The sequence below is a fragment of the Aethalodelphis obliquidens genome, unplaced genomic scaffold (genome assembly GCF_003676395.1).
Source record: "Aethalodelphis obliquidens isolate GAN/ISIS:26980383/991018 unplaced genomic scaffold, ASM367639v1 scaffold13, whole genome shotgun sequence".
NCBI classification, from domain to species: domain Eukaryota; kingdom Metazoa; phylum Chordata; class Mammalia; order Artiodactyla; family Delphinidae; genus Aethalodelphis; species Aethalodelphis obliquidens.
The window spans coordinates 22,989,803-23,002,749 of NW_020837957.1; the positions used below are offsets into that span (position 1 = coordinate 22,989,803).

At 40.3% G+C, this 12,947-nt stretch overlaps 2 protein-coding genes across 3 annotated transcripts in view; both read left to right on the forward strand.

Annotated features, from left to right (window-relative positions):
- LOC113624273 (calcium-activated chloride channel regulator 1-like) overlaps positions 1-4,803 on the forward strand; it is a 74,056-nt gene extending 69,253 nt beyond the window's left edge. The window contains 2 exon segments of the mRNA XM_027113938.1: positions 4,325-4,424; positions 4,515-4,803. Of these exon segments, the coding sequence (XP_026969739.1) occupies positions 4,325-4,424; positions 4,515-4,803 (389 nt within the window).
- The window catches only part of SH3GLB1 (SH3 domain containing GRB2 like, endophilin B1), a 39,064-nt gene continuing 30,625 nt past the window's right edge, over positions 4,509-12,947 (forward strand). Inside the window, exon 1 of one of the 2 annotated variants that reach the window (XM_027114243.1) lies at positions 4,509-4,909. In XM_027114243.1, coding sequence (XP_026970044.1) covers positions 4,838-4,909 — 72 coding nt within the window. In that variant the 5' untranslated portion in view covers positions 4,509-4,837. The remainder of the gene's footprint in view (positions 4,910-12,947) is intronic. The other variant, XM_027114242.1, reaches the window with a different exon arrangement.

Consider the following 12,947-nt stretch of genomic DNA (forward strand, 5'->3'; position numbering starts at 1 on the left):
ACTACAACAGGCTCAGCACTGGAAATACTGAATCTGTAGTTGGAAATTTAGGTTGGGGAGGAGGAGTCACAAAAGAACTGTATGCAGCTTTATTTGATTACTTTATTCACTTAACAAGAGTATTTGAGAATCCACTATGTTGCCAGGAACGTAGACCATAAAAATATAAAAATGAACAAGAAATGGTTGCTGCCCAGAAGATGAGAAACGTAATGTATCTGTAGGCAGAGGGTAGAGACTGGCAGACCAAGTTCTCAGAGGATGATACTTACATTCTCAACCTTGGCCACACATTAGAATCACCTGTGGGAGCTTCTGAGCACCCCAATGCCCGGTCCTGGGGTTGTGATCTAGGCATCAGTGGATGCTTAAACTCTCCAGGTGATGCCAATATGCAATATGCAGCCAAGATTAAGAAAGCAGTAGCTCAAATCAGAAGAGAACACCTAGGACACTTCCTTTGAAATATTTGGCAGTATTTGGGGGAGGAGTGTGGAGAAGGATAAGAGGTAGAAATAAGAGAATTTTATTGAAGGAGCTCCCTCCATATAGCTTGATGATTCATAGTTTCTCTGCAGAGAAAAAGTATCAAAGGCTAAAAATAAGAGTATATGAGACTAAGGCAGGTATCTTAGGAGAGAGGCAAAATTTTGCAGTAGGCTCTGCAGAGTGTGTGAAAAAGAGTTAATTAGGAAGAAGCAGAAGCATTTTAGGTAGTTGTAAAGGTTCAGTGGAAGTTAGCAATCATGCATTGGTACAAGCATCCATCTACAAGTTTGTACAACTCTCCCTAATGATGCTTGGCAGTTTGAGAGTACGCACAGAGAAAACATTTAACCAGGAAGGTAGATTGATACGTCAGAAGGATAAAGGGAACTGAGAGTGCTGGTGAAAGTTAAAAATAGGACAAATAAAAACAACGCATGGGATTGCAGGCCTTGATGATCATGAGAACACACTCAAATGAGTAAAGAAGTCAGAGATCAAAGGAGGGGGAATTTTGGTCAAAACTAAGTTTCCAAATCCAAGATTTAAAGATAGCAGAGTACAGGGTGAGTATGGCTATAGATAACTAATCACTCTTGCTACCTGTCTTTGCCCCTCTCCAACCCATTATCCACACTGCCCAAAACCTGATATTTCTAAGTTGAAAATGTGATCATCTCTCCCCACCCTCATGCCTCAATCTGCCAGATGAACTCCATCAAAAGCCAGCTCAAGACAGGGAGATCAGCTCGGTGCTTTGTGACCACCTAGAGGGGTGGGATAGGGAGGGTGGGAGGGAGACGCAAGAGGGAGGGGATATGGGACATATGTATAACTGATTCACTTTGTTATAAAGCAGAAACTAATACACCATTGTAAAGTAATTATACTCCAATAAAGATGTTTTAAAAAAAAAAGTCAGCTCAAGAAGTCCTAATTATCACCTCCCCTATTCTGGTAACTTAATACCCACCTCCTCTACACTTTCTCACCCTTGCCCAATCTTAAACAAGCTTTTACAGGTACTCTTCACACACTGCTTTACAAGTTTGTTTCCCCTACTAGATTCTGAGTTCCCTGAAAGCTGGAACCAAGTATTATCATCTTTTAATCCATATTTCAACAATCTTCCTGATAAATGCAGCAAGTAGAGTATTGATTCTGGCATTTCTTGTTTGCTTATGCTTGTATCAACACTTTTAATGATGATTTATTTGGGGAAAACTCTTTAGGCTACCTGTCCATTACTGCGAAGTTTTATTCAGTTAAAGCTAGATAGATAAGATAATCTACAAAGACATGGAACCAGTCACAATGTATTATGTAACCATATGCTGAAGCACATAATCAAAGTAAAGTACTAATTTCAACTCTTCCAAGTTGTGGAATTCCAACTCTTCCCTTAGGATACTTCATTTACTGTTTGTTTGTGATGTGTGTCTATCTGATAAACACAAGGTGGGGAGACCAGTGTCAATCCGTATTTTTAAAAAATTAATGAAACAAATTTTTCTATTTATTAGATAAAAGTAAATGCAAGCCAAACTTCTAATACATCTTTATGTGCCCCAGTGCATCATCTTGCACACCCATGAAGTATACATACCTCCACTTTCGATGTCATTGGTCTAAACATAAGGTAATGAACACTTTGTCAGCCACTACAAAAAAAAACCATTAAAATATATACTACTAAAAATTTTGTTTATTTTTTAAGCTAAAAACTTCGGGGATAATTTCAGATATTCAGCACTTTATATGAACTTTAAAAGACTGCTTTCCTAATACCTTGAACTATTGGAATAAGAAGTTAGTATGGCGGACAGAAAAAGAAAGCCTTAAAAGGTGATCTGGAACACTTACAGAAAGACCAAGCCTCCAAATTAAAATTCAGGTTACTAGGTACAGGCTGGAGGTGAACATTTAAGAGCACTCTGAACTCCCCTAGGCATTTTATCATACTTATGACTACTTATTCAATTTCTGTTTTACGGGATTAGTTATAAACTCCCATGAGAGCAAGCGCTGTCTGTCTTGTTGCCTGCTATATTCCTAGTCATAAGAACAATGCCATGTGGCACACAGATGTTCAAAAAATATTTACTAAATGAATGAATGAAAGAATGAAGTAGTATAACTGAAGTTTCAATTAAGAAACTAATCAAAGAAAACAACAACAATAAATAAGTACTAAACATTGAGCTTTAAGGAATACTTACAGTAAAGTCATCAGAAGTGCCAGCAAAATAGAGTGAGAAAGTCCAGGAGGTAGCAGGGAAACCAGGAAACAATAAGGCCCTGGAAAGAGGTGTGTTGTGGGAAGGAGCTGGGTAGAGTCACTGTGGAAGTCTGAGAAAAGGCCGTTTGATTTATCAGGAAGATAACTGGCAACCTCAGGAATGCTGTTTAGGTATAGTTACAGAAGTGGAAATCAACTGCATGGAACTAGGCAGGAAATTCTAAGATGGTAAAGAAATAGAGACAACACACTAGTCTTATGAATTTGTCAGTGAAACGAAAGAATCAGTATTATAGCTGTAGAGGGCTCAACAGGAACAAGTGAAGATTTTTTTTCAAGTCAGGAGATCTACAAGTTTGAGGAAGAGGATCCAGAGTTTTTTCCTCTAATGGTGAAGGCACTGTTGTGTTCCTTTCGTAGAAACAGACATAGATTATGACAAATATAATTGTGAAGACAGACATCTGGAGATAAAATGCTTTCCACATAAAAATCTAAAATGGACAGTAAAGAACAAATTCCTGATTACATATTTCCTTTTCCATATTTCTGGAAAAACGAGAAGAAAGATGGAGTCGACTCTTTCTTTCGTAGTTACCTTAGAAAGAAATGGTTGCTTCTTTTGTCACCACCACAAAGAACACAAATATTTATGTTATCTGCTGTTCCTTATAATACCCTTAGGAACTAATCTTTGTGCCTTTAACATAGCTCCTACTGCTGTGACCGCTGTTTCAGTACAACACTGAAGCATGAATGTGAGCTCATTTCATTGCCTGCCGGGCCTGCATTTTTCCAGTCCTATGGTAACACAAAGGCACAGAGACAAAAAATACATAGAGCTTTTTTTTACTCTTGAAATACTAATGTCTCTCCCTCCGTTCTTGCACCTGTTTTAAATTAGTTCAAGCATAGGCTGTATCCTGAAGACTGCTTTAGAAGCCATTTGGAATTACCGGGTTTTGAACAGATTTCACATCATATTCTCATTAGGTATTAAAATTCACATCATATTTTCATTAGTTATTAAAATTCGCCTCGCTGAATAGTTAAGGGTTATTCTATCTCACTCACCATCTTATACGTTCTCCACCCGGCACTTGGTGTCCTGGGCACCGTATTTCGCACCAAGTATGCACCTAGTGTTGATCTTGTAATCCAGCACGTTAGGCAGTCACAAAATCCTTGTGGCAGCAAATAGAAACAAAACTGGAGCAGGGGGAAGAGGGTGTCTCTGAAGGTTGTCAAGTAACCGAACTGAGAGCTTCCTGAGGGCAGGGACAGTCTTGTTCAGCGTGGTATCTCCAGCACATGATTCAATCCTGGTACACGGCAGATACTCAATAATGCTGAATGAATGAACAACAGGCTCGGTGGGGACATTAAATTCGACCCTATACTGCAAACGTTCGCCAAGTGCCATCCAGGCGTCAGGGACCAGCGGGGCGCGGGTGCTACAAGATGACAGGGAGCTGCTGGTTCTAATTTCACAGATACTGTAATTTTATGCTACAACTTCCACATTTTCACTTAAAACAAAAAGGGGGGATTTGGGTTGCCTCTGCTCTTGGTTCTCAGGGGCTTAATTGCAAACCGCAGCGCCTCAGCCGCCCAGCGGCGCGCACCTGACAACGAACACGACCCTCCCCGAGGCGGAACTGGCCAAGCTCCCGGCGCGCCCCGCGGCGATCCTGAAGGGGTCGCTGTTCCCGCGATAACCTCTACAAAGGCTCCGCCCCGCGGCCCGCGCTCTTTTTCTCCGTTCGGGACCCGGACTTTCACGGCCGAGTTGCCCGGTAGTCCTCTGCAAGCCCACCGCGGCCCCTGCCGACGTTAGTGGCAGCACTCCCGGTAGGACAGGCCCTGTGTCTCGGCCGCCGCCGCCGCCGCCGCCGCCTGGGCGCGCGGCCGGCTCCGAGGCGCTAGTTCTCTCCCCTCACCCCACCCTCTCTCTCCCCCTTCACGGAAACGACAGCTGCGGCGGCGGGACTGGCGCCGCCTCCCTCCACCTACCACGTCTGACCCCGCCACTCGCCCGGCGCCCCAGCCCGGCCGCGGCGCCTCAGCCTCCCCGCTAGGTCAGCCGGCAGCTCCGCCCGGCTTCCTCCCAGAATGAACATCATGGACTTCAACGTGAAGAAGCTGGCGGCCGACGCGGGCACCTTCCTCAGTCGTGCAGTTCAGGTACCGCGGCGGGAAGAAGGGGTGGCGACTCCTGAAGGGGCCAGGGAAGGTTCGCCCGAGGCGGCCGCGCCCTCTGCACCGGGCTTCGCCGACCGCCCGGCGGGCCTGCTGCGGCCGGAGGCCCGGGTGATGGGCGCGGCCTGGTGCCCCTCTGGGCCCGGCGGCCGTTTTCTTCCCCGCTCCTGCCCAGCCGCCGCTCCCGGGGAAGCGAGGCGGAGTGGGGACGGGGCCCGGAGCTTCCTCCCTCCTCTGGAGGTCGCCTTGATTTTGGCTTCGGGCCGAGGCACAGCACCACCCGCCTTTCTGACCTCACGACGCCGGTGCTCGTGTGACCTCCCTCCCGGGGCTGGCGGAGGCCTTGCGAGTCCGCGGCGTAACAGAGACCGTTCTTGAACCACCCCCACCCTTTCATTTCGTCTTTCTCACTCTCCTCGCCGAGTCCAAGAAGGAAGTTTCCTTTCCTTGCCCCTCAATCCAGAAAGCTGCCAGCACAGTTCCCTGCAGTCCTCTCTCACCCCGTCCGGTCCCTGGACTTGGCAGTCCGCGGGAGAAATGGAGATCCCCAGTTGGCGTCCAGACTTTGCCAGGGCCACTGAGTTAGGGGGGTTCCCACTCATTTTCGAAATGGGAAGCACTGACAGTAGAGCAGTGCGAGAGAAAGGGAAGATTCATGTTGTGCTTATAGTCACAGGGACATTTTTCAAATACACTTTAAGGGGAAAAGTTGACCGTCTCGCGGTATTCAGAAATCAAGGAAGTGTCAGTACTAGGGAACTTGGACAGTTTTCTACAGTCATCACCCACATTATGCCAACTCAGTTAAATCTACGAACAGATGTAAATTTCACCACAACATGGGTTGTAAACAGTCTGGTGTTTAAGTTGATGACATAGACATAGTAGCAACAACATTCTCTTTTGTAAAGAGAAAACAAAAATAGTTTTCTAATATAACATACCAAATTGATACTGAAATAAATCATTTGTATTGCATCACTGCTTTCCTTATCTCCTTTACCCCGGTTTTATTGGCATAGTTGATTGATCTTACATTGCACTATTTTTGGCAAAGAATCATAGAACTAGAGCAAGATAATGGCTGCCTATATCGTGAGCTTTGGTGGTGTTTTAGTGCTGATTCCATGTGATTCTAGATGCTGAATGCAGATTTGACACTAAGTAATGCCACTCTTTTAAATACAGCTAGAGGGACTTACCTGGTGGTCCAGTGGTTAAGACTCCTGGCTTGCACTGCTGGGGTTAGATCCCTGGTGGGGGAACTAAGATCCCGCATGCCACGCCGCGGGGCCATAAGTAAATAAATAAAAATACATACATACATACAAACATCTAGATATGTTTTCAAGGTGCATAATCCGCACTGCTTAAATAGGACACATATATTACAAATTGATTTAAATAATTGATAGACTTGATTTAAAAAATCTTGAGACAGAGCTCTCAAGATGTACCTCCCAAATGAATTTCAATTATTGTTTCAAATTCTGTAGGAAAAAGTTTTAAAATTATAATCTGTTAGTTATCAAATAATTTTCAGTCTTAAATACTTAAGTGCCTACTCCATGTCTGTGTGTCACTACAATTTTGGACACTAGTGATACAAAGTGATACAAAAGTGAATAAAATCAACACAGTGCCCTCCTGAAGCTTACAATCTAACAGGATAAGACAAAATAGGAAATACATCAGGTGGTGATGGAGAAGATGGCCAAAGGGGATAGGTTAAGGGCAGGGGTGATGGTTGTTGCCATGTTGTATAGACATGATGGTAAGGGCAAGCCTTTCTAATAGGATCAAATTCGAAAAGACCTCAAGGAAGTGACAGTTCCCAGTTTTTTTTTGGAGGGAAAGCATTTCAGGCAGAGGCAACAAGTGCAGAATCTGAGGTTACGGGGGTGCTAGGGAGACCAGTTAGGGAGCTGTGGCCATAGGACAGGCAAAAGGTGTTATGACTTAAATAATGATAGCATAGCAGGGGAGGTTCAGAATCTAACCAGTATTGCGTGTCATATTGGCTCTGGAGTATGAGAGAAAGATGAGTCAAGGATGACTGTGAGGTTTTGGCTTGAGCCATTTACTAAGAAGGGAAAAATTTCAGGATGAACAGGCTCTTTAATGTGACTTTTTATATTACATCTGTATCTGTTAGAGGTACATTTTGAAATATTTATGTATAAACTATAATATGTCTGAGAATTGCTTTAAAATATTTTAGAAGAAATAAAGATGGGTAGTTGAAACAGCATTGGCAGAAGGTTGATACTTGCCGATGCTGGGTTATGGGTTCATGAGGTTTTATTATACTATTATACTTTTGTTTATGTTTGACATTTTCCACAATTTTTTTAATAAGTTTATTTGTTTTATTTTATTTTTGGCTGCATTGGGTCTTCGTTGCTGCGCCCGGGCTTTCTCTAGTTGCGGCAAGCAGGGGCTTCTCATTGCGGTGGCTTCTCTTGTTGCGGAGCATGGACTCTAGGCGCGCAGGCTTCAGTAGTTGTGGCACGCGGGCTCCGTAGTTGTGGCTCACAGGCAGTAGTTGTGGCGCACAGGCTTAATTGCTCTGCGGCATGTGGGATCTTCCCAGACCAAGGCTCGAACCCATGTCCCCTGCATTGACAGGCAGATTCTTAACCACTGTGGCACCAGGGAAGTCCCCACAATTCTTTAAAATAAAATATGTAAGGAAAAAAAGGATGGTTCCAAAATGTAATGTGAAATTTGGAATGCTGTGTGGTAATTTTCAACAGAACACCACTTTCTCATCTCTGTATTTAGTCGATAACTGAGTTCCTACTCTAAATTGAGTTGACATCAGTGTAGTGCCAAAGTGCCAAGTTTCATGCTAAGAATAGTGTAAGAGCTATGCCAGTTACTCATTATAAGCAATAAAAACAGTAGGAATGGAATTTAGCTTTGATATTTCTAAATAATTCTATTCAAATCAAATTATACCTTAAGGAATAGGCCACTCTGGTTAGACAGCTGCTATACATTTTTTTCATTTTACTTAAAAATTAAACATGTTCCCTGTTTTAAAAAAAAGTAAAATCAAACTACTAAATCATATAAATGTGTCCCATTACTCCACTCTCAGTCTTCTAAAATGTGTTTATATACCTCGGTACTTTAAAAAGAATATTAAGGTAAAATGTATAAATGAATAGGAGTATTCATTCCCTAACAATCCATTTGGGTGTTTTTGTTGTTCGTGATGCCTTCAGTAGAACACAAAAGGATCAGGTAATATATCCTTGATAAATTGTTGACTTTATTAATGTCTTAAAAACCATTCAAATCCTACCTTTTCAGTCCTGATTCCTTAATTGAGAATTAAATACTCCCTTCCAGCCTTGTCTTTTCTCTTACTCATATATAAATACTGTATTCCTATCAAATTATTTTTTAATTTCAAAAATATCTTGTACTTTTCTAACTCTAGATTTTTGTTCAAACAGTTAAACTCATCTTGAATGCTCTCTGCTCCCTTTCTGTGGCCTTTCCTTACCTCAAGATATAACTTCAAGTCCATCTCAGACCACAGAATCTTGATGTGAATTCCTATGTCAATTCCTGTGTCATTTCTCAATTTTGTATGATCATGTGGCATTTTTCTTGTAATGAATTATTATGTAAGGTCTCTTAGAACTCTGAAATTCTGTCACTCTGTGGCTTTCACATCATTAATAAGATTGTATGTCTAAAGGAATCAACTCTTTTTTAATAAATTTATTATTTATTTATTTATTTATGGCTGTTTTGGGTCTTTGTCGCTGCGCGTGGGCTTCCTCTAGTTGCAGCGAGTGGGAGCTACTCTTCCTTGCAGTGCGCAGGCTTCTCACTGCGGTGGCTTCTCTTGTTGTGGAGCACGGGCTCTCGGCACATGGGCTTCAGTAGTTGTGGGCTCTAGAGCACAGGCTCAGAAGTTGTGGCGCACAGCTTAGTTGCTACAAGGCACGTGAGATCTTCCCAGACCAGGGCTCGAACCCATGTCCCCTGCATTGGCAGGCGGATTCTCTACCACTGTGGCACCAGGGAAGTCCCCAACTCTCTTTCTTATTCCCCTCTCACAATATCCAATATGGTTTTCTGTTTGGTTTTTGTTTTAATTTTTATGTCATTTTAGCCAAGAAAGTAGTATCCGTATGCAAAGTTTACTCTTTGAATCATTTAGCGTGTTAAATAATTATTTTTATTAGTATTTTTCTGACATTATATCTGCTGACCTTGAAGTTGATTAATGCTAGTCTGAAACAGACTCATTAATTGAACCTATATTTATTGAGTACCTCCTAGGTGCTTGGTATTGAAGGATACAAAAATGAATGAGAGCCAGTTGCTGCCCTCAAGGACTTCATAATCTACTCTCAATTTATCATAATTAAATATTCTTTGTAGTAAGTAGCCATTTTGTGAATTACTGTTCTTCATTTGATAAATCTTTCAAGTGGGCGCATTTTTAATTCAGAATTGATATTGAAGCAAAACTTTGCTCACCATTGTTAAAATGATATATAGTCTCTAAAAAAATATTTTCAAACTAAATTACTGGGGGGAAGGGTTTCATTTTAATTTTCTAACATTTTCTTTGAACTGACTACTAAAGTTACACTATGAACTTCATGAACACCAGCTATTTTCTGAGGGGGAAGAGGTCTTTAAACTTTAGTTGCAGGTTTGGCCTTTATTTCCCATTTAATTTAACAAGCACAATAGTGTATCTAAGCTGGAGATGTAAAGATGAATTATGATGCTGGCCTCCACCAGCTCCTGTCGGATCCTGTCTGGATGCAATTCCACTCACTCTCAGGTCCTCCTGAAATTCCATTTCTTTTATAGAATTTAAATTGCAGTAACTTCACCATGTCTCTGAAATTCTAATAAATATATCCCATTCAAAGGCCATACATTTTCTCATTCTGTAAAAACTCTTCACCTTTAGTGTTACCCAAAACTGTGTTCACATCCTTTGGTGCTGTTGGCATTAATTTAGTAAACAACTAGATAGAACATGTTTTGTTAACCTGATATTAAAATAATTGTGTATGAGCTTAGAACAGTAGTTCTCAGTCTTAGCTACACTTAAAATTACCCAAGGAATCTTTACAGCTTGCACCTCAGTCCAGTTAAATTAGAATCCTTGGAATTGGATTCAGCATCAATATTTTTGAAAGCTCCCCCAATTCCAAAGAGCAGCCAAAATTGAGAACCAGTTGAGGAGAATCTACTTTACAGTTTACTAATATATTCAGAGTTTGTGTTATACGTTTGCCCCAAAGAAGTTTAGAATACTTTTAAACTATTACTTTACCCAATCAAAGAATTGATGGTTAGAGTTTATATTAAATAGATGTCTTTGATCACACAGACTTTTTACTTGTAGTCCTTTATTCTCTCTAGTAAATCAGGGCATGGAATCCAGGCTTCTTATTTCATACTGTAGCCTGCATGTCTATCCTGTAGTAAAGGAAGGATTGCAGGGCCTGGCATAATGTGGCTGACTCAAAGACAATCTTTTTCTTAAAGCAATGTTTAGAGAAAATATATAAAGAGTGGATTAACCTTTCTTTTCTCAGGTCATTTTACTGGGTTACTAATGAAATATTATGAAAGAATAGTACATCAAATTACACTTTAGAGAACATTGGGTTTGGATTTCTATGACTTTTTTGCATTCTGACATTCATCGTAGCTTGTTTTCACAGAAGTTTTTAATTATTAAATGGTAGTGCTATACATGCATTAAAATACATGCTTAAGGGCTTCCCTGGTGGCGCAGTGGTTGAGAGTCCGCCTGCCGATGCAGGGGACGTGGGTTTGTGCCCTGGTCTGGGAAGATCCCACATGCCGCGGAGCAGCTAGGCCCGTGAGCCGTGGCCGCTGAGCCTGTGCGTCTGGAGCCTGTGCTCCACAGCCGGAGAGGCCACAACAGTGAGAGGCCCGCGTACCGCAAAAAGAAAAAAAATATATGTATATATATGCTTAAAATCAAATGTAGTTTATAATGAACAACTATCAGCACTAATTGACTACAAAGTCAGTAATGATTTTGGACTTAAAGATGTTGAAAACTAAAATTTTTAGGGTAAAATTTAAAATTTTTGGCAATTAGGACAGGGGTCTTTTTTTTTAAAGAAAGAATAAGTCTTTTGTTCTTCTGACAAAGATATCATAATTTTATGTTTGTGTTTAAGCAATATTGTTAAGATCATAAAATCCTTGAGGGCAAGAACCATGTCATATGCTAAATATATATCTCACATGCAGTTGAAGAAAAAGTATGTATTCTCCACAAATATCTTTGATTAATACTTCTCCTTAATTTAGTTGATATAACTCATCATTTCTGTAGTTGATGTATGCTTAAAAATGTTTTAGAGGAAGATTTATGCATTAAGTGTTGTACTAGTTTGTTAACCTAATATATCATACCTTGTGATTAACAATGGAAAAAATTTTTAAATCCCCATAGTGATAAAATCATGGGAAATATATCTTTTACAATTACACATTGAAATAATAAAATTTAAATATATGATTTCAACTTAAATATATAACATTAGCAATGTTCTTATGTCCCCTCCCACCCTTTTATTGTTTATTTTAGATAGGATTGAAGTTATTATCCTTAATTTGATGATGATTGAATATGAGGTAGGAAGCAGAGGTGGGCTATAGGATACAGCTCACCAGAGTGCTATGAACAAAGAAAGAGGGACAGAGAAGCACAAGGTGTGTTTAGGTAATGGTGATAGAAAATATTAATTGCTTGAAATCAGCAAGTATTTTACTGGAAGGGTAGCATAGTATATAATAAGACTATGATTCAAACAGATACAAGATTGAATCCCAGCACTGACATCTTAGGGCAAAATTTTAAACCATCCTGAGCCTCAATTTCTTCATCACTAAATTTATGATTCTTACCTGTATAACAAGATGTTTTTGAGTACATGATACAAAATGCACAGCAATTGTTTTTTACTCTCAGAAAATGCAAGTAAACATCAGAATTTATTACTGGTACTTAAATAAATTGCTCATGTGGTTCTTCCTACAGAACTGCTATTTTCTGAACAGGCTTTCTATAATCAAACTATCTCACTCATACTTAAGGGTTCCATAAATTCACTCAGTTAATCATTCAGTCACTGGATCAAGAAACAATAGGACCATCTGTGTTGGTCCTCTGTCCACCATCTTTTTATCTTTGTATCCTTATTGTCAAATTACTTGTTCGTTGTCTGTCTTCTCCATTAATATGTAAGCTTCCTTAGAGCAGAAACCTTGTCTGTTTTTTGGCTTCTGAAATCCATGTGCTTAGAATAATGCCTAGCACATATGTAGGTGCTTAATAAATATTTGTTGAAGTAATGAATGGAATGAACAAACAAAATAGATGCTTACTAAGGAGCTAAGTGGAGAATTTTTCTCTACTGGTAGATCATCCTTTATAGATAATATTCACTTGGGTGAACTACTCGCATTATCTGGGAAATAATCTATTTAACCAAGGGAGGTTAGACTTGGAACCTCTAAAATTCTAATGTATACCTTTGGCAGGTCTACAGCTTAGAATCTTCAGGGATCTGTAAAGAATATCAGCATTCTCTCTTAAGAATTAGATTGCATAGTTACCCAGCTGACCTTGGGGTCAGAGTTTTGATCTTTTTCCCAATGCCTCTCCTATCGTTGGTTACAGTACACTGCAAGTTTACAGGCTTAGGCAATAGCTTTGGAACTGCTATTCTCAGTTCCACCCATTGGGTCAGGGTTTGGCTACAGGCCAGTCTTTAAAAGACCTAAAGCTTTACAAAAGCTATTGAAGCTATTTCTAGGCCTTGAATAAAACCTTTAGTGGGGGTGTACCAGAAGTCTAAGAAAAACATTCTAAAAGCTATAAGTGCTAACTGATAATCAATTGAAAGTATTAGACCAAGAAGGATGCTGAAAGAAACAGATAATAAAGTTCAGAAAAATGGAGCTGCAGAAGATATTTTAAAGGTGAACATTCTAT